General features: G+C 45.5%; 1 protein-coding gene across 1 annotated transcript in view; it reads right to left on the reverse strand.

Moving 5' to 3' along the window:
• Nucleotides 1-1,017: 1,017 nt before the first annotated feature.
• LOC137527323 (olfactory receptor 5G9-like) overlaps nucleotides 1,018-22,293 on the reverse strand; it is a 36,678-nt gene continuing 15,402 nt past the window's right edge. Inside the window, exons 2-6 of the mRNA XM_068247831.1 lie at nucleotides 20,983-21,912; nucleotides 6,251-6,279; nucleotides 6,135-6,170; nucleotides 6,039-6,065; nucleotides 1,018-1,074 (exon numbers count right to left, since the gene is read on the reverse strand). Of these exons, the coding sequence (XP_068103932.1) occupies nucleotides 1,018-1,074; nucleotides 6,039-6,065; nucleotides 6,135-6,170; nucleotides 6,251-6,279; nucleotides 20,983-21,912 (1,079 nt within the window). The remainder of the gene's footprint in view (nucleotides 1,075-6,038; nucleotides 6,066-6,134; nucleotides 6,171-6,250; nucleotides 6,280-20,982; nucleotides 21,913-22,293) is intronic.

A 22,293-nucleotide genomic window follows, 5' to 3' on the forward strand; every position in this document is an offset into this window, starting at 1 on the left:
GCCATTGCCTCATATTAGCCCAACCTTCGTCTTAGAGCAGTTTTCATATCTTTGTTTGTTAAGCTATATAGAATGGGATTAACCATCGGGACAAAACCTGTATTAAACAATGAGATAAGTTTAGTCGATTCCAGGCTCTTATTTGGTATCACGTACTGTGCAATCAGATTGACGTAATGCAATATGATAACCATGAGATGGGAGGAACATGTATAGAAAGCTTTACGTTTACCAGAATTTGAACGTATCTTTAATATGGCAACGATTATAAAGAAATATGAAATGAAGGTGAGCGAAAATGGAACTATGATGTATATAATTAACCCTTCTATAAAGCCAAAGGCTCTCAAATCAGAGACGTCACTGCAAGCAATTTCTATTAAAGGGACAGGATCACAGCGGAAATGGTTTATTTCATTTGAGGAGTAACAAGAGATGCCAACCAATAAGACACAAAACGGAACGCTTTGCATAAAACCCAGAAGCCAACAAAACGCAGCTAACGTAAGACAGGCCTTAAAGTTCATAATCATGTGATGGCTCAAAGGTTTGCAAATAGCCACATAACGATCCCAACTCATTGCTGTCAAGATGAACAATTCATGACCCGACAATGATCCAATGATATAACACTGCACCATACATTCAAAATATCCCATTGCCTTGTCTTTGGTGATAAAGTTCACTAGAATTCTATAGAGTGTGGCTGTAGAAGACGATATGTCTACTATGGATAGGTTAGCCAAAAAAAAGTACATGGGAGTGTGGAGATGATTGTCCAGACAGATTAAAATAAAGATGATCATGTTGTCACCAAGAGAGATGAGAAATAGGAGCAGAACTGAAAGGAATATTAGAACCTGAAGCTCAGGTGATTCAGAAACTCCTTTGATAATGAAGTATGTAACTCTTGTTTGGTTTACAGTCATTTTGCTAATGAAGCTGGAAAACCTTACCAAAATCTAATAGGCAAATTTCCCTTGAAGTGTTATTACTGAATAGAGATCTGGTATTCATCTAATCTTTATTTGTAAAGTATTGTTCGTGAACATGTGACTGTGAAGGTCTTCCATTCTGGAAAAAAAAATCATATTAATGTCCATCCAAGACAACATGAACCAGACAACATTATTCAACTTACACAACTATCCAACTTTGAACCCCTGTTAAATCAACTTTTTCTCCTGAGTTTTCTCCAAGATAAAAATTTTACAACTTGTCGAAAAAATACCTTTAGCGCCACCGGAAGAAAGAAAATACTACAAATAATTTTGGTACTACCTTTCCCCTTACTTTGTGCTGAAAAGTTATTTTAAGGTAAACCCGATATGAAAGTGATATGGAGGATGCCATAAATATTTCCTTTTAAACAATACCAGTTGCCTGGCAGTCCTGTTGATCTTCTGGCATAAGTAGTGTCTGAATCACAACTCGGAAACAAGCATGCGGCTAATCCAGTCAGATATAAATCAGAGCACCTAATCTGCATGCTTGTTCAGGGTCTATGACTAAAAGTATGAAGGCCAAAGACACAGGTGACTAAGCATGCCAATAGCAACCGCCTCAGTCAATAGGCATGTGTACAGCAGCCGATGACTCCAAAGCTGCAAGAGATCAATCTGGTGGATCAACTCACTCCCACAACGGCCAACCATATTGTGAGCGCCGGTACCCCGCCCGACACATGACGTCATGCACATGCCCTTCTGTTTCCCCTCTGTCCCTTCCCTGCACAGCAACAGAACTGGTCATCTGCTACATAGCTGACACACGTCTGTAAAGGCCAGCCAGCGATGTTGTCCTAGGGGACCGGATGGCATGTGTACCTTTAGAGACATGGAATCAGATGGGCAACTTGCATTGTTTAAAAGGAAATAAATATGGTAGCCTCCGTATCACTCTTGCCTTAGGTTCCCTTTAAAGAGAAGACAAAAAATAATCATTTAAAAGAAAGCTTATGAGAAAACGTTAATTGAATAATGACCCAGATTTCTTATAATTAGATCATCTAAAGCCTTGAATTCCTACTAGAGATGATGAGCCATTATGGTCTATTGTTCAGCAGAAAGCCATGGCTATGAAGGGGAGCAGAGGTTTTTTTTAATTTACAAAAAGTAATTTTTTTCGACAATTTTTTTAATGTAAGATCTTAGAAGAAGCAGCATTAAGCAGGACACTAAAGACCTTTCAGGGTAAATCCAGCTCCATTTTGCTTTATAGGCTGTAGACATAGGTCCCTATATAGTGCATCATAAGCAATCATAAAACCTCTCTTGAAGAAACCATCACTGGATCCATATTCGGTGGCCAACTACAGACCTGCATCGAACTTACCATTCCTGTCAAAAGTTATTGAGAAGGCAGTGCGCCAACCAGCTAGGAGCCAGGCTTACAGAAAACCCCATTATAATACATTGGTAAAGTGTTTTTTGGAATCGCCGCTAATTTTCAGCAATCAAAAAACTGCTGTGAAAATTTCTCTAGTGCGCCCCAGCCCTCAGTGTGTACTGGACTTTGCTGGTGTAAATAAGAATATCATTTATTCACCCTTTGTTGTTTTAATGCTGACATGGCTGCCATTATATGTCGTAAAAAAAAACACAAAAACAATTGCTGGGGATAATGCATGTAACTGCAATCACACAGCCATTAATGCACATACCACTCAGCAGCATCCATAACTATCATTAGATTTGACCTAGGTGAAAATGGCAAATCTTAAAGGAGTCATCAGGGCAAATCGAGTAAAATGAGTGGTACTTACCAGGGGCTTCCTCCAGCCCCAAGCTCCCAGGATGTCCCTCGCCGCAGTTCTGCCCACAGCCGTTTGTCGGAGATCCGACCCGGTCCCCGGTGATGACGTCAGAGCAACCTGGAGGTCACTCTGTACTGCGCCTGTGCGATCGGCACTGTCAATCACCGCCACGTGAGCTCCGGCGAACGGCTGCGGGCAGAGCTGCGGCGAGGGAGGTCCTGGGAGCTTGGGGCTGGAGGAAGCCCCCGGTAAGTACCACTCATTTTACTCGATTTGCCCTGATGACTCCTTTAACGACAATAGTAGATCATTTTGACTAATCCAGTCCAGGTTTGCTTGACCCCTTTGGACCTTTCCACTGGAGATGCTGGGAATCATCAAGCGTTCATTTTCACTCTAGCCAGCGTGAGTCTCCAAGATGCATGCCGGTGAGGTTTTGGTATGCCCTAGATTATCAGTGTCCCTTAAACACCCCCCACCCCCACCCCAGAGACAGGTGAGTGATGTCTCACCTCCTCCTGTCTCAGCTATTGTGGTACTAATGTAAATGTGCAGTCCGGAAGGAGAATGGTTTATGCCATACAGAGAACATTGCAGACCTTTTTTGGAGCTTCCTGCACTGTTTTCGGGAAGAGCAGCACAATATTATAGGGCAACTGTGCATGCCCCTGAAACCAGCTTATTATCAGATGTTTTGGAGGCTAAAAGTGCTATTATGCATTCCAATGAGTAACACGGCTTAAGTGTGATGATGCATGATTGCTGCATCATGATGTTTAGGGGACACTGACGATCTAGGGCATACCGACACCACAACTGCACTTGCTGTAATGTGATAATGCATCCACATCCCTTTAGTTGTGCCACGCATGGCTATAAAAATTTGCATGCATTGTGTGATTTTTGTTGCATGCCATCCATTTTTTTCCCTGCATGCGAACTGGATAGCAGACTATTGATTTCAATAGTCTGCGTTTCCTCGCCCGAGTTTGCATGCAGGGAACTGCAGAAAATCACTGCAAGTGGAAACACGCCCTTAGTTAATGAGACCCACCTATGTTTCTTTAAACAATAAAGGACTTATGTATATTTTGTTGCTAATTGCTACAAAACTTGATGGTATTTGGTAACTAAAGAATATCATTAGTTTTATATTTTTCAGAAGCTTTGAAGTAGTCTCTGCTTTGCCAAATGGTGCCTGAAAGCATTTTTATTTAAGTGTACCATTTTCTTATCTCAGCGTGTATACAGTATATTGCCAAAAGTATTAGGATGTCACTCCAAATCACTAAATTCAGGTGTTCCAACTTTGAGCGAATAGTTTGGGGATGGCATCATCCTGGTTCAACATAAATACACACATGTGCACAAAGTAAGGTCCATAACGATATAGATGAGTGAGTTTGGTGTGAAGGAACTTGACTGGAAAGCACAGGACCCTAACCTCAACCCCAAAGCCTTCACTGAAGAGTTTAGGGTTGTTAGTTATAGCTACAAAGAGCAGGACAACTCCTGATTGAAGCCTATGGATTAAGAATGGGAATTGATGTGTGCATAAAGGCAGGCACCCAAACACTTTTGGCAATATAGGATGTATATTTTTATATTAAACATGTGAACATTTTATTATTATAATGTAGTTTTAGGAACAATGAGTTTTAGGAACAACATAGAACTTTTTAAAATAAGTTCAGTTTGCTTTAGTTTGCAAATATTTGACAGCCTTTGTACTTAAAGTAAATAAAACTGTACATAAAAACAAGATTTTAAAAACATAAACATATTTAAAATAAATAATTATAAAAAAATAGATTATTGTTACCACATCCAAATGTACAATAAAAAGACAATAAATGATCACTAAACCATGATAAATTCTCAGTAACCACTTGAAGACCACATGTTTATACCCCCCTAGTGATCAGGTGATTTTTTACAATTCAGCACTCTGCAACTTTAACAGTTTATTGCTCGGCCATACAACCTAAACCCAAATGAGTCTTACCTCCTTTTCTTCCCAACAACAGAGCTTTCTGTTGGTGTTATCTGATTGTTGCTGTGATGTCAATGTCTTAATCAATTTTATTGTTATTTGTTTTTAATTAAAAAAGTTTTTTTTAATTTTCTCCACTCCCCCTCCCTGGAGCCACCACACCAATTGCATCTCATAGGCATCAGCCTATGCGAGGGGTTAGATTGTGAGCCACACCATGGGACAGCTAAGTGAAAATGCTGTCCCTGTACAGTGCTGCATTAGATCTCAGTGCTGTACAAATGAAAATAACTGTTTTCATCGATTGCGGCTGGATCCCCGCTCTGCGTCGCTGCAGGGAATGTGCGCACAAGCGCACACACATTCCCTGCTAATCCCCGCCTCCAGGACCTGACGCCCCTGACACCAATCGGCGTTAGGAGGTCCTGGGGGAGCCACTCTGCGGCTCTGCAGCCGCAGAGTCAATATAGATTCAGTTGTGATTATAATGTCCTTAAAGACATGATTACAAACAGGGACGGATTTACTATTAGGCACTGTAGGCACGAGCCTACATGCCTCTGATGATGGAAAGGCTGCTCACCCCTCCCTTCCTCCCGGTACACGGTCCTGAGCAGATGTAAATGAGATTTACTTACCTCGCTCTCAGCATTCCACTAATTAAATCTCCCTTCAGTCAGGGGCATCTCTTGCTACTTAACACTGAGGGTACTTCTGGCTACCTAATACTAAGGGACACCTGTAGCTACCTATGATGGGCAGTAGGAGTAAGGAAGAAGTAAAAACTGGGCCAGCCAGTACACTTGCAGTGTGGTTCGACAAGTGTTTGTATGACACCTGTGAAAATATATATCCATGTGTGTATACACTTGTTCTCTGTAATTAAATCCCCAGACACAATGTATGCCTCCTCTGAATTTATTACTCGTAATTAGCTTGTCATTAACAGATGTGCAAATGTATTTTTGGCCTTTATAGTTCTTAAACATTATTATAAAATTAGGCTGCACAACAAAAAACATATAAATTATTTAGTTTAACTAAACTTAACATTTATTGGCCCTTATTCAATTCACCAGTTTTTTTTCGTAGGAGTTAATGTTTCATCTTCTGTTTAAAATCACTTCTCAGCACTTTGCATTTGAAAAAGTACCAAAAATGGGAAAATGGGAAAAGTACTGACAATATTATTCTGTCTGAATATGATTGCAGGTGGCTTAAAAGGTTTTTTGTTTTTTTGATAAACCCTTAACCATTAGTCATAGAGATAATGCAGTTCAATATACTCACCTTAGTTAGAACTGGCAGACGAAATCCCTGTGAAAGAAACAAGGTGTCATTAGCCGCAGAACTTAACAGTATTATATAGTGTTATTGGTTATTTACCTTTTGGAAATCTGTGAAGTAGAAACTCTTTTTATCCTGTGGAAAAATAAGTATTGTTAAAAAACATAAAAAGAAAAGAGAAAGACTGATATAATCAATTCCTACTGTATACTCACCTTCTTTGGAATTCCACCGGAGATCTCACCTGAAAGAAAGAAAATAAGTATTTAGCTATTTGTGAAGAAGTTAAACTATTCCTTTGATGTATTTATTTATTTATGTATTTAATGTATTGTTTTATTTAATTAATTTAATTATTTAATTTATTTATTTATTTGTCAAAACCTCTGTTCATGGAATACAACTAGGAGTACAGCCAGTATGGAACAAGGTATTGAACGCTCCAATTGGATGTAAACTAGGAGTTGCTTATCCAGACCAACTAAGGAAGTATCATCATCTTAGAGCTAGTGTTGGGCGAACATCTAGATGTTCGGGTTCGGGCCGAACAGGCCGAACATGGCCGCGATGTTGGGGTGTTTGACCCGAACTCCGAACATAATGGAAGTCAATGGGGACCCGAACTTTTGTGCTTTGTAAAGCCTCCTTACATGCTACATACCCCAAATTTACAGGGTATGTGCACCTTGGGAGTGGGTACAAGAGGAGAAAAAAATTTAGCAAAAAGAGCTTATAGTTTTTGAGAAAATCGATTTTAAAGTTTCAAAGGGAAAACTGTCTTTTAAATGCGGGAAATGTCTGTTTTCTTTGCACAGGTAACATGCTTTTTGTCGGCATGCAGTCATAAATGTAATACATATAAGAGGTTCCAGGAAAAGGGACCGGTAACGCAAACCCAGCAGCAGCACACGTGATGGAACAGGAGGAGGGTGGCGCAGGAGGAGAAGGCCACGCTTTGAGACACAACAACCCAGGCCTTGCATGAGGACAAGAAGCGTGCGGATAGCATGCTTTGTACCGCCATGCAGTCATAAATGTAATGAAGATAAGTGGCTCAATAAACAGGGACCACGCGGCAACGCTAACCCAGCAGCAGCAGACGTGATGGAACAGGAGGAGGCGCAGGAGGAGAAGGCCACGCTTTGTGAGACACAACAACCCAGGCCTTGCATGAGGACAATGAGGCGTGCGGATAGCATGCTTTGTACCGCCATGCAGTCATAAATGTAATAAAGATAAGTGGTTCAATAAACAGGGACCACGCGGCAACGCTAACCCAGCAGCAGCAGACGTGATGGAACAGGAGGAGGCGCAGGAGGAGAAGGCCACGCTTTGTGAGACACAACAACCCAGGCCTTGCATGAGGACAAGAAGCGTGCGGATAGCATGCTTTGTACCGCCATGCAGTCATAAATGTAATAAAGATAAGAGGTTCCATAAACAGGGACCGGCAACGCTAACCCAGCAGCAGCAGCAGCAGCACACGTGATGGAACAGGAGGAGGCGCAGGAGGAGAAGGCCACGCTTTGTGAGACACAACAACCCAGGCCTTGCATGAGGACAAAAAGCGTGCGGATAGCATGCTTTGTACCGCCATGCAGTCATAAATGTAATAAAGATAAGAGGTTCCATAAACAGGGACCGGCAACGCTAACCCAGCAGCAGCAGCAGCAGCAGCACACGTGATGGAACAGGAGGAGGCGCAGGAGGAGAAGGCCACGCTTTGTGAGACACAACAACCCAGGCCTTGCATGAGGACAAAAAGCGTGCGGATAGCATGCTTTGTACCGCCATGCAGTCATAAATGTAATAAAGATAAGAGGTTCCATAAACAGGGACCGGCAACGCTAACCCAGCAGCAGCAGCAGCACACGTGATGGAACAGGAGGAGGCGCAGGAGGAGAAGGCCACGCTTTGTGAGACACAACAACCCAGGCCTTGCATGAGGACAAAAAGCGTGCGGATAGCATGCTTTTTACCGCCATGCATGCAGTCATAAATGTAATAAAGATAAGAGGTTCAATAAACAGGGACCGGGCGGCAACGCTAACAGCAGCACACGTGATGGAACAGGAGCAGGCGCAGGAGGAGAAAAAGGCCATGCTTTTTGAGACACAACAACCCAGGCCTTGCATGAGGACAAAAAGCGTGCGGATATAGCAGCAATGCTTTTTGCCGCCATGCAGTCATAAATGTAATACAGATGAGAGGTTCAATAAACAGGGACCGGAAACGCTAAACCATCCCAGATGTTCATTGGTCATGTTACTTGGTTGGGGTCCTGGAGTGTTGCGTAGTCGTTTCCAATCCAGGATTGATTCATTTTAATTTGAGTCAGACGGTCTGCATTTTGTGTGGAGAGGCGGATACGCCGATCTGTGACGATGCCTCCGGCAGCACTGAAACAGCGTTCCGACATAACGCTGGCTGCCGGGCAAGCCAGCACCTCTATTGCGTACATTGCCAGTTCGTGCCAGGTGTCTAGCTTCATGCCCGGTTTCAGGTCCAGCGGTGCCAGCCACAAATCCGTCTGTTCCTTTATTCCCCTCCAAATTTCCTCCCCTGTGTGCTGCTTATCCCCAAGGCAGATCAGCTTCAGCAACGCTTGCTGACGCATGCCAACAGCTGTGCTGCACTGCTTCCACGATCCTACTGCTGCTGGTGCTGGGTTAGCGTTTCCGGATGAGGTACAGCTTTGAGATGCGTTGGAGGAGAAGGAGTCAGAGAGGTAGGTGCTGCTGTTGTTATCCAGTGGGAGGGACGGCGGTGCAGCTGTTTGCGGCGTGGGCAACACCCGCGCCGTAGCAGGTGAGGAATCGCTGCCAGGCTCCACAAGGTTCACCCAGTGCGCGGTAAGGGAGATGTATCGACCCTGGCCGAACGCACTCATCCAGGTGTCAGTGGTGAGGTGAACCTTGCAGGCAACGGCATTCTTCAAGCTTCGGGTTATTTAGCTGACCACGTGCTCATGCAACTCAGGCACTGCAGAGCGCGCAAAGTGGTAGCGGCTGGGAACCACGTAACGTGGGATGGCCACTGACATCATGCCCTTGAAGCTGTTTGTCTCCACCACTCGATATGGCAGCATTTCGCAGGCCAGAACCTTGGCTATGCTGGCTGGCTGTTACTGCCACGGCCCGGGGGTCATTTGCTGGCAATTTCCTCTTGCGCTCAAACATCTCAGAGACAGACAACTCAACCGTAGGGCTGCACACCGAAGGGCTGTTGGTTGTTGTGTTTGATGAACACTGGGAGACCTCAAGAGCACTAGTCCGGAAAGTGACAGTGTCAGCATCGTCTGATGTTTGTGAATGTTGTGAACCACGCAATGGCTGGGCTACTGCTGCTGCTGAGGCGGGTCTGGTGGTGAGTCTGGTGAACCCAAGGGAGGCAGTGTTGCTGGTGGTACCCTGTCCTGCCGCGTTTGCCCACAGAGTGGGATGTTTGGATAGAATGTGGCGGCTCATGCTGGTGGTGGAGAGGTTGTTAATACTTTTCCCCCTGCTCAGGCGGGTCTTGCACACCTTGCAAATCGCCATGGTAACATCCTCAGTGCAGTCTTCAAAGAAAGCCCAGACTTTGGAGCACCTGCCTTGCTGGCGATTTCTGTTTGCGCCTCTTTTGCCTCTCACTTGAACTTCCATGCTTGCGGTGCCTGAAATTGCGCGCCGCCTACCTTGTGGCACAAGGCGAACTCGTGCAGCAGTGGGTTCCTCAACAGACTCATCTGTGCTGCTGCTACGACGGCGATGTTCTCGTTCACAAACAAAATCTGGGTCTATGTCCACATTGTCCATACCCTCCTCTTCCATCTCCTCAAACTCGTCATATGTCATTGTGGGGGGCCGCCGCCGTGGAGTAGAGCTCCCCAGAACAACCTCTGCGCAGCTCACTCCAACGTCGTCTGGTTATCTGGCAGTTGTGTGCGTGGTGTCGCTGACGGTTGTGTCAGCTTTGTGCCCACTGGCTCCTTGTAACTGGCTGAGGACTCGGACCTCGTGCGTGATGTGCTGGTGCTGCTTAACCCACTGCTGGACGCTTGAGAGGTCATCCAAGTAATTATCTGGTCCTGTTCTTTTGGATCTGTGAGGGTTGTTGTCCTGGACAACATGGGCGGTATTGAGTGGGTTTTCTTGGGTGCTCCCCTGTGGCCTGTACGTGAACCGTCAGGGGAAACACCTCTTCCCTTGCCCCTCCCTCTTTCACCGGATTTCTTCCTCATTTCACTTATCCTTAAAGTACACGCTGACTGGCAGCAGTACAGTGGCAGTACAGAAATGCTATACAGTGGTGGGTGAGCGGTGTACCACTATTGTCAGCAGCGACACAGAGCACAATGCTATACAGTGGCGGGTGAGCGGTGTACTACTGTTCCCAGCAGACACAGAGTGGAAGTAAACACAATGCTATATAGTGTGGCTGAGCCGTGTACACAGAGTGGCATTAAACACAATGCTATATAGTCTGCTATATAGTCACCCCGAACAGGGTGATGTTCTGCAGAACCCGAACAGTGGCAAACACTGTTCGCCCAACACTACTGGGAGGGAACGCAAATTTTAGTACCTAAACACACGATACAACATGTTTTCCGGGGTCGGACTCTGAGGCACATACAGATGGTCCCGATCATCATCCTCATCATACAACTCTTCTCCTGAGTCTGACCCACCCACCACCTCTGCCACCCCAACATCCCCAGACACAGACCCCTCATCGTCCTCAACATTAACTTGGGATGCTGGCCTGAGCCAGACCTCCTCCTCCACATCAGGCCCCATCATCTCCTCAATGGCAGCCCTCATTAATCGCTCTGGCGACGGACCGATGGACACAACGTTCTCCTCCGGGGAGGGCTGCTGCTGACCACTGGCTGCTGGGGTGGATGTTATAGCTTGCGTGGGGCGTTGGCTGTTGCTGTTGTTGGGAGTGCTGCTCACAGCGGAGGTCTCTGGGGAACTCATGTTGAGCTCATATAGTGGTTGACGGTGAGTGGAGTATTACTGATCCCAGCAATATACACACTGACTGGCAGAGTACGCAATGCTATATAGTGTGGCTGAGCGGTGTACACAGAGTGGCAGTAAACACAATGCAATATAGTCTGGCTGAGCGAGCGGTGTACTACTGTTCCCAGCAGAATCAGAGTGGCAGTAAACAATGGTATATAGTCTGGCTGAGCAGTGTACACAGAGTGTCAGTAAACAATGGTATATAGTCTGGCTGAGCGGTGTACACAGAGTGTCAGTAAACAATGGTATATAGTCTGGCTGAGCGGTGTACACAGAGTGTCAGTAAACAATGGTATATAGTCTGGCTGAGCGGTGTACACAGAGTGTCAGTAAACAATGGTATATAGTCTGGCTGAGCGGTGTACACAGAGTGTCAGTAAACAATGGTATATAGTCTGGCTGAGCGGTGTACACAGAGTGTCAGTAAACAATGCAATATAGTCTGCCTGAGCGGTGTACACAGAGTGTCAGTAAACAATGCTATATAATCTGGCTGAGCGGTGTACACAGAGTGTCAGTAAACAATGGTATATAGTCTGGCTGAGCGGTGTACACAGAGTGTCAGTAAACAATGGTATATAGTCTGGCTGAGCGGTGTACACAGAGTGTCAGTAAACAATGGTATATAGTCTGGCTGAGCGGTGTACACAGAGTGTCAGTAAACAATGGTATATAGTCTGGCTGAGCGGTGTACACAGAGTGGCAGTAAACAATGGTATATAGTCTGGCTGAGCGGTGTACACAGAGTGGCAGTAAACAATGGTATATAGTCTGGCTGAGCGGTGTACACAGAGTGTCAGTAAACAATGGTATATAGTCTGGCTGAGCGGTGCACACAGAGTGGCAGTAAACACAATGCTATATATATAGCGTGGCTGAGCGAGGTGCACAGTGGCAGTACACACAATGCTATATAGTCAGGCTAAGCCGTGTACACAGAGTGTCAGAAAACACAATGCTATATATAGCGTGGCTGAGCGAGGTGCACAGTGGCAGTACACACAATGCTATATAGCCAGGCTAAGCCGTGTACACAGAGTGTCAGAAAACACAATGCTATATATAGCGTGGGTGAGCGAGGTACACAGTGGCAGTAAACAATGCTATATATATAGTGTGGCTGAGCGAGCGGTGTACTACTGTTCCCAGCAGCGACACACAATGACTGGGGGGGACCCTGGCTAGCGTGGCTGGAGAGCGAACTACCCTGCCTGCCTACCCAAAGCTAAACCCACAGAGAAATGGCGGAGATATGACGTGGTTCGGGTATTTATTTACCCGAACCACGTGACCGTTCGGCCAATCAGAGCGCGTTCGGGCCTGAACCACGTGACCCGTTCGGCCAATCACAGCGCTAGCCGAACGTTCGGGGAACGTTCGGCCATGCGCTCTTAGTTCGGCCATGTGGCCGAACGGTTTGGCCGAGCACCGTCAGGTGTTCGGCCGAACTCGAACATCACCCGAACAGGGTGATGTTCTGCAGAACCCGAACAGTGGCGAACACTGTTCGCCCAACACTACTTAGAGCCCGTTTAAAATAGTGTACTGAGCAAAATAGATTGGACTTGGTTGCAAGGGACAGAAACTGTTAGGACTGATTTGCTCAGTACACCAATTAAATCCCACACGTCTCCTTTATACCCTAATTGGAACAGAAAGTTCCTACTTTAGCCTAAAGAACGATACAATTTGATATGTATATAGTCATAGATGTAATTTAGAGAAGAATATTTCTTGCTCACTTAATTTGTAAATACAGAATGAAAAAAGAAAATTGTTGAATTCGCTTAACCTTATTTGCTTCCTAGCATATACTGTACTCCGGCCAAGAAGAAACAGAGTTGTTCAAGAAACATAGTACGTTGTATTACGTTTGATGTATATAACTACCACTTTCTTGGTTGAACTAGGCAAAATTGAGCCACTAGCTTTGGCTGAAATAAAATTGTCACCTCTTTACCATATGTGGTCAGTTTCTGGTGGATTCCTCCCAGTCGGACAAAGAAGATACTGGTTATGCTACTACTGGAAGAGCCCGGTATATATGTTTCTGATGAGCGACTCCCTTATTCCGGTATATATGTTTCTGATGAGCGACTTCTTTTTTATTGCTAAGGTGTCAACATTTCACCGCTGGGCTCCGGGTTCCAGCTGGCTTCACTTCTTTCTGTCCATGGAAGTTTAACCACTTTGTCCTCCTTGACGTATAAAAACATCAAGGAGGACATGCGTGCACGCGCACTCCCGGCCGCGGATTCGGTAGCCCAGCAATCAATGTATCGGGCTATGGTGCCCGATCACTGATTCCTCTCCCCCCCAGAAAAAGCGACAGCTTCTCTTGGAAGCTACGCTTTTTCTGACTCTATGTCCCTCTAAGCGTACATTGTACGCTTAGAGTGACATCATGTAAACAAACTCAAGATTGTCATCTTGTGGCCAAAAAGTAAAACTACATCTAAAAGTAAAAAAAAACATTACAATACACAAATATTTCCCCAAATAAAACACTATTTATATCCCACCCTCCCAAAAATACCCACATAAAATGTTTAATAAAAAAAACAAAAAACTATACTACTATAAAAAAAAACACATAAATATTTACCTAAGGGTCTACACTTTTTAAATATCTATGTAAAGATGAAATATTTCTAAAAAATTTTTATAAGCTTGTAAATAGTGATGGCTGCAAAATGTAAAAAAATGCTCTTTTATTTCCAAATAAAATATTGTCGCCATACATTGTGATAGGGACATCAATTTAACGGTGAAATAATCACGACAAATGGGCAAATACAATACGTGGGTTTTAATTATGGAGGCATGTATTATTTTAAAACTATAATGGCCGAAAACTGAGAAATAATGAATTTTTTCAGTATTATTCTTATTCTTACTGTTAAAATGCATTTACAGTAAAGTAGCTCTTAGCAAAATGTACCCCCCCAAAGAAAGCCTAATTGGTGGCGGAAAAAACAAGATATAGATCAGTTCATTGTGATAAGTAGTGATAAAGTTATAGGCTAATGAATGGGAGGTGAACATTGCTCGGATGCATAAAGTGAAAACGACTGAGGGCTTAAGTGGTTAAACAGTAGAGGGCGCTCTACTATTTAAACTTCCTGCCAGGACAGGAAGAAGTGAAGCCTGCTGGACTCCCAGCCCAGCGCGGAGATGGAGCAGCAGTGACAGCGGGGATACGCGCCGGCCGGATCAGGTAATGTATTGCCGCTGTATTGCGTCGGTCGTTGGGCATTCAAACGTCGCTATCGATGCACTCACGACCCGCCGGTGATCGAGAAAAATCTTCCGCACGGACGGCTCAATGGGAATCGACGGGAACGATTGATTTCGGACGGAAATCAATCGTTTGCGTTTGTGTTTGCGCAACAATTTCACAGCAGATTCGATCACAGTGATCGAATCTGCTGTATATCGACAGGAAAATCATTAGGTGTATGGGCCCCTTAAGAGAGAGAGTATGTGACTGGCTGCTGCATCGGTGGCTGTATGGGTCCCACTCCCTTGTGGAGGAGATAATTAGGAAGTCACTGGAAGACAATCACAGAGGAAGTAGAAGAGCTTCCCAGAGCTGGTGGTTGCAGGACCAAGTGGCTAACAGGGATAAAAGGAAGGAGATAATTTAAAGTCAGAAAAACAGAGCTGGTGGAATCCCATTTCCACTAACCCCAAAGGAGGGAGAGAGGTGCTGTCTGTCAGGTGGACATCCTGATTCCTGAGGCCAGTGAGGTTCTAATGACTTTAACAAAGTTACTCATAATGAAGTCCCTGTCCTGTCTTATTTGGGCTATGGTAATTTCTACTTCAGCTATTTTGGGCGCGATTCACAAAAGGGTGATAACTCAGTTAGCACGCCTAAAACTTTGGGCGTGCTAACTAGGGTGCTAAGCAGTTAGTACGCCTAAAGCTTTTATTGATTGTGCGCAAAGTCGCTGCGTGGTGCACGTAAAACATCACACCGGGTGCGCCTAAAACGTCCCACCGGGTGCGCCCGAAGCGGCGCACCATGCAACGTTTCGGGCGCACCCGGTGCACCTGGTGCGCCGTTTTGATTGCACCTGGTGCAACGTTTTGCATGCACCGTGCAGTGCTAAACTTTGCACTTGCTAATTCATCGCAAAACTTTGCGCGGCCTAAAGGGCTTTAGGCGTGCTAAGGGGCTTTTAGGCTAACTAAGTTACCATCCTTTTGTGAATCAAGCCCTATATTTTCAGTAGGCAGGAATTTTGGTTCTTTTGGTTCCTAGAAGCTGCAAAAAATAAATTTAAAATCACAAACACTGGTCCACATGACAGCCCAGGGGCCCCAGGTCTCTCTCACTCACTGGGGCCCCCAAACCACCATGCGACACCTAGAGGGAAGTGCAGGCAAGCCCTGGACCTCTCACCTCCAGGGAACTCACCCCACCACCTCTAAACTGAATGCCAACTGCAACAAACACAATTGCTAACTTCCAGCCAGAGCAATATCCTGCCTCTATCTGGCCAGCAGACGCCAGTCAGCCAATCAGGTGCACTGTCATACACCCTTTGCCTGCTGTACCATACCTAGCAGGAATTACATAGATTAGCATTCAGGTGGGAGGCTTCGGTTGGACGCAATCGTGAATTGCGTCATTTACAGGGACGCCCCGTGTAGGCACATCTCCCACACGGTCCCCTCCCTAACCACTCACCTGTCAACCGCATCCTAGAAGCTGCAAAAAATATATTTAAAATCACAAACACTGGTCCACATGACAGCCCAGGGGCCCCAGGTCTCTCTCACTCACTGGGGCCCCCAAACCACCATGCGACACCTAGAGGGAAGTGCGGGCAAGCCCTGGGCCTCTCACCTCCAGGGAACTCACCCCACCACCTCTAAACTGAATGCCAACTGCAACAAACACAATTGCTAACTTCCAGCCAGAGCAATATCCTGCCTCTATCTGGCCAGCAGACGCCAGTCAGCCAATCAGGTGCACGGTCATACACCCTTTGCCTGCTGTACCATACCTAGCAGGAATTACATAGATTAGCATTCAGGTGGGAGGCTTCAGTTGGACGCAATCGTGAATTGCGTCGTTTACAGGGACGCCCCGTGTAGGCACATCTCCCACACTGTCCCCTCCCTAACCACTCACCTGTCAACCGCATCCTAGAAGCTGCAAAAAATAAATTTAAAATCACAAACACTGGTCCACATGACAGCCCAGGGGCCCCAGGTCTCTCTCACTCACTGGGGCCCCCAAACCACCATGCGACACCTAGAGGGAAGTGCGGGCAAGCCTGGGCTGTAATGTGGACCAGTGTTTGTGATTTTAAATTTATTTTTTGCAGCTTCTAGGATGCGGTTGACAGGTGAGTGGTTAGGGAGGGGACCGTGTGGGAGATGTGCCTACACGGGGCGTCCCTGTAAACGATGCAGTTCACGATTGCGTCCAACCGAAGCCTCCCACCTGAATGCTAATCTATGTAATTCCTGCTAGGTATGGTACAGCAGGCAAAGGGTGTATGACAGTGCACCTGATTGGCTGACTGGCGTCTGCTGGCCAGATAGAGGCAGGATATTGCTCTGGCTGGAAGTTAGCAATTGTGTTTGTTGCAGTTGGCATTCAGTTTAGAGGTGGTGGGGTGAGTTCCCTGGAGGTGAGAGGTCCAGGGCTTGCCCGCACTTCCCTCTAGGTGTCGCATGGTGGTTTGGGGGCCCCAGTGAGTGAGAGAGACCTGGGGCCCCTGGGCTGTCATGTGGACCAGTGTTTGTGATTTTAAATTTATTTTTTGCAGCTTCTAGGATGCGGTTGACAGTTGAGTGGTTAGGGAGGGGACCGTGTGGGAGATGTGCCTACACGGGGCGTCCCTGTAAACGATGCAATTCACGATTGCGTCCAACCAAAGCCTCCCACCTGAATGCTAATCTATGTAATTCCTGCTAGGTATGGTACAGCAGGCAAAGGGTGTATGACAGTGTGGCTGACTGGCGTCTGCTGGACAGATAGAGGCAGGATATTGCCAGGATATTGCTCTGGCTGGAAGTTAGCAATTGTGTTTGTTGCAGTTGGCATTCAGTTTAGAGGTGGTGGGGTGAGTTCCCTGGAGGTGAGAGGTCCAGGGCTTGCCCGCACTTCCCTCTAGGTGTCGCATGGTGGTTTGGGGGCCCCAGTGAGTGAGAGAGACCTGGGGCCCCTGGGCTGTCATGTGGACCAGTGTTTGTGATTTTAAATTTATTTTTTGCAGCTTCTAGGATGCGGTTGACAGTTGAGTGGTTAGGGAGGGGACCGTGTGGGAGATGTGCCTACACGGGGCGTCCCTGTAAACGACGCAATTCACGATTGCATCCAACCGAAGCCTCCCACCTGAATGCTAATCTATGTAATTCCTGCTAGGTATGGTACAGCAGGCAAAGGGTGTATGACAGTGCACCTGATTGGCTGACTGGCGTCTGCTGGCCAGATATAGGCAGGATATTGCTCTGGCTGGAAGTTAGCAATTGTGTTTGTTGCAGTTGGCATTCAGTTTATAGGTGGTGGGGTGAGTTCCCTGGAGGTGAGAGGTCCAGGGCTTGCCCGCACTTCCCTCTAGGTGTCGCATGGTGGTTTGGGGGCCCCAGTGAGTGAGAGAGACCTGGGGCCCCTGGGCTGTTATGTGGACCAGTGTTTGTGATTTTGAATTTATTTTTTGCAGCTTCTAGGATGCGGTTGACAGGTGAGTGGTTAGGGAGGGGACTGTGTGGGAGATGTGCCTACACGGGGCGTCCCTGTAAACGACGCAATTCACGATTGCGTCCAACCGAAGCCTCCCACCTGAATGCTAATCTATGTAATTCCTGCTAGGTATGGTACAGCAGGCAAAGGGTGTATGACAGTGCACCTGATTGGCTGACTGGCGTCTGCTGGCCAGATAGAGGCAGGATATTGCTCTGGCTGGAAGTTAGCAATTGTGTTTGTTGCAGTTGGCATTCAGTTTAGAGGTGGTGGGGTGAGTTCCCTGGAGGTGAGAGGTCCAGGGCTTGCCCGCACTTCCCTCTAGGTGTCGCATGGTGGTTTGGGGGCCCCAGTGAGTGAGAGAGACCTGGGGCCCCTGGGCTGTCATGTGGACCAGTGTTTGTGAGTGTTGGGAACACCTCTCTGACTATAGTGTGTGGGGGGTGGGAAGGGATGGGGGCTCTTGCTGACTATACTCTGTGTGTGTGTGTGGGTGGGGAGGGAGGGGGGCTCTGGCTGACTATTCTGTGTGTGGGTGGGGAGGGAAGGGGGCTCTGGCTGACTACACTGTTTGGAGGGGCTCTGTCTGACTATACTGGGTGCGGGGGGTGAGGAGGGAGGGAGGGAGGCTCTGGTTGACTATACTGGGTGTGGGTCGTGGGAAAGGAGGGGGGCTCTGGCTGACTCTGTGTGTATGGGTGGGGAGGGAGGGGGGCTGTGGCTCACTATACTGTTTGTGGGTGGGGAGGGAAGGGGGCTCTGACTAACTATACTCTGTGGGTGGGGAGGGAGGGGGGCTCTGGCTGACTATACTGTTTGGGGGGGGGGCTCTGTCTGACTATACTGTGGGTGGGTGGGGATGGGGGCTCTGGCTGACTATACTGTGTGTGGGGGGGCTCTGTCTGACTATACTGGGCGTGGGGGGTGAGGAGGGAGGGAGGCTCTGGTTGACTATACTGGGTGTGGGTGGGGAGGGAGGGGGGCTCTGGCTGGCTATACTGTGTGTGGCTGGAGAGGAAGGGGGGCTCTGGCTCACTATACTGCGGGTGGGTGGGGAGGGAAGGGGGCTCTGGCTGACTATACTCTGTGTGTGGGTGGGGAGGGAGGGGGGCTCTGGCTGACTATACTTTGGGGGGGGGGGGGCTCTGTCTGACTATACTGGGTGCGGGGGGTGAGGAGTGTGGAAGGCTCTGGTTGACTATAATGTGGAGTGAGGGGGGATCTGGCTGACTATACTGTGTGTGGGATCCCCCGAAGTTACACATAACTCATCTGCTCCTCAAAGTCTCTTCCAAGCAACTGAATTTATGTACAGCAAGCTTCCATTTTTCTGCCAGATTTTTTTTACTCTATGTTTTTTAATATGTTTTATTCCATCACTGAAGCACAATTTCTTCTTGCATGAATAAGTATTTCCAAACAATAAGATAAGGAAATAGAAAGTCATATCTGAACTCTAAAGGCTATACAAAGGGGCAGATTTATCAAAACCAGTGCAAAGAAAATTGGAGCAAAACTGCTGCAACGGTTAAGAGCAGGTTCACATCAAGGATTCTGGTTGATGTAAGCCAGTGTTTCTCAACATTTTATTGGTATGTACCCCTTTTAACACCCTGTACTCACCAAGTACCCCCTAGCATAGCAAATATTATCACAAGTACCCCTTGGCAAATATATATTTAATTGTAGTACATGATAATTGGTTCTAAACAATTTACGAGCATTTACTATTGCTTTTAATTAGCTAAAACACTAATTTGGTGTTGTTTAAATAAGATTTACCATTTTCTAAAACTCTAAATTTGTTATTCTTGATTAAGTATATCAAGCCGGAGTACCCCCTGGAACCATCAGAAGTACCCCCTGGGGTACGCGTACCACATGCTGAGAAACTAGGATGTAAGCAATGTCTTCACGTTTGCACCAAATTTGCTTGTGCTGATTTTGATAATTCTGCTACAGGCATGCAGATAGATATTAATGTATAAATTATTTTTTATCATAGTTACTTTTTATCATCGTTTATTTAAATCTCTATGTATTTAACACCAATCATTTCAACAAAATGAAGAAAACTAAAGTAATCATACAAAATGCATGCTGGTAATTACCATCTGAAATACGGTAACTATTGCTCTGATATTATCAGGGCTGTTTCTTGGGCAGTGCGGGCAGGGCGACCGCTCTGTGCGCAGACCGGCAAGTAGAAGAAGGGGAGCACAGGCAGAAGGACATAACCACTAGGGAGCTGTTGATGTGCAGTGTAGCCAAATGGAAGAAGAAAGAAGATTACCAGTGCGATCACTTTCCTTGACTCCTCCTGGGTTGTCTGTGTCAGATGTCAAGTCATCCTCATATCACCCACCGCGTGATGACACCTGATGTCCTGTAGCAGTACTGCAGGCTGTCAGTGCGCGGCGCCCATGGAGAAGTCGGCTTTCCAGGCTCTCTTCGCCTGTGTGTTTTGTCTGGTCACTAGTAAGTAGGCAGATCTATTGGTGACCTGTGGCCATGTGACTATCCCTAAAGAGTAAGGGTTTGCAAGTCCATGGGGAAGGGGGAGGGCGCAATTTTTACACCCTCGCCCTTGGTGCGATTTAGCCTAGAAACTGCCCTGGATATTATTACTTTTTCATTTGATGTTTGTAAGTTCATTACAACTGCAACTAGATATCATAAACACATTAGATATAACCCTAATGCCTGGTACACATCATGCAATTTTCCGACAGAACAGCGGTTCGAATCAATAATTTCGGACAGGTTTGATCTGATTTTGGATCGTCTTTCTGATTGATTTTGTAAAGAAGTGATCAGAAAACCGATCAGAATAATGGTTGAATATCAGATTGAACCTGTCTGACATTATTGATTTGGCCCTTCAATCTGATGGTAAATTGCATAGTGTGTACCAGGCATTAGAGATAACTAAGGTGGATATAATAAACTTCAACTCAAAGATAAAACTCTTTTGCTTATATGCAATTAACTTTTTTCTCCTGAATTTACTCCTTGGAGATATTTTGTCATCTTCTATTTAAAATAACTTTTCAACACTGTGCAACTGAAAAAGTATGAAAAATGAGGTTCAAAAGTATCAACATTATTTTGAGTATTTGGTGGTTTTAAAGGCATTTTATTGACAATTTTGAAAATATCACCTAGGAGAAAACTAAGGAGAAAAAGGTAAATGCATATGGACCCTAGAATCTTTACATAGTAACACAACAACATCCAAATTTCCGTCTCATGGCTGATTTCACATCTTTATTTTTCAAGCTATAAATCAGCGGATTGAGCATAGGGACGATGGCTGTGTTAAACAAAGAGAAAAGTTTCTTGGAATCCAAGCTGCTAGTGGAGTTTGGAGCAAGATACTGACTGGTCAACAATGTGTAGAGCAGCACAACAATCGTGAGATGTGAGGAACATGTGTAGAAGGCTTTACGTCTGCCAGAACTAGTACGGATCCTTAGTATGGTGGTAATTATGAAGATATAAGGAGTGAAAGTCAGGATAAATGGAGCAATGGTCATCAGGAAGAGACCTTGTATGAAGAATAGCCTCTCCAATACTGAAGTGTCGTTGCAGATGAGTTTCATCATGGGGACAATATCACAAAAAAAATGGTTGATCTCATTGGAGGAGTAACAGGTGAAGCTACCCATTAGAGTCACAAGAGAAATAGTCTGCGCAAAACCCAACAACCAGCAAAATGAAGCCAAAATGACACAAGTTTTGTGACTCATGATCATATGGTAACTCAAGGGTCTACAGATGGCCACATAGCGGTCAAAACTCATGGTCATCAAAATGAACAGTTCATGACCTGCCAGTGACCCAAACATGTATGTCTGAAACATGCACACCAGGAAGGGAACTGTTTTATCTCCTGTAAGGAAGCTCAAAAGTATTTTATGTAGAGTGATGGTCGACATTGAGATGTCAACAACAGACAAGTTGGCCACAAAAAAATACATGGGAGTGTGGAGATGATGGTCTAAGCAGACGAGGAGGAGAATGACCATATTTCCACCAAGAGTGATAAAGTAAATCAGAAGAACTAGAATGAATATAGGAACTTGAAGTTCTGGCTTATCTGAGATGCCAGTAATGATAAAGTAAGTTATGAATGTCTGATTGGTATTCATGTGACCAGGTTCTGAAATAAACAGGTTTGATCATGTATACAGAGTATAAACTAATAAGCGTATACAATAACATTGGTCAGCGAAGACACTGCATCTACCTTGCTAATACAGTATAATCTCAGTCTTCTGGCACCTATGGGGATGGCATACGCAGTTTCTGGCTGTTTGAGTGGCACTGTTAAAAATAGGCCTACTGGTAACTAATACTACTGTACTTTATCTCATACCCTACCCAAAGTATAAATTGTATTAATTCTGAAGTACAGTAATTAAAATTTAATTGAAACAAATGAAGACAAACTTAACTTAACGAAACACAGTTTTATGATTATATGATGTAAACAGCTTTTTGTATACTGCAAAATGGTGTACTTTTTTTGGAGATGTAACAC

This window comes from Hyperolius riggenbachi, chromosome 8 (assembly GCF_040937935.1).
Source record: "Hyperolius riggenbachi isolate aHypRig1 chromosome 8, aHypRig1.pri, whole genome shotgun sequence".
In the NCBI taxonomy this organism is placed as follows: domain Eukaryota; kingdom Metazoa; phylum Chordata; class Amphibia; order Anura; family Hyperoliidae; genus Hyperolius; species Hyperolius riggenbachi.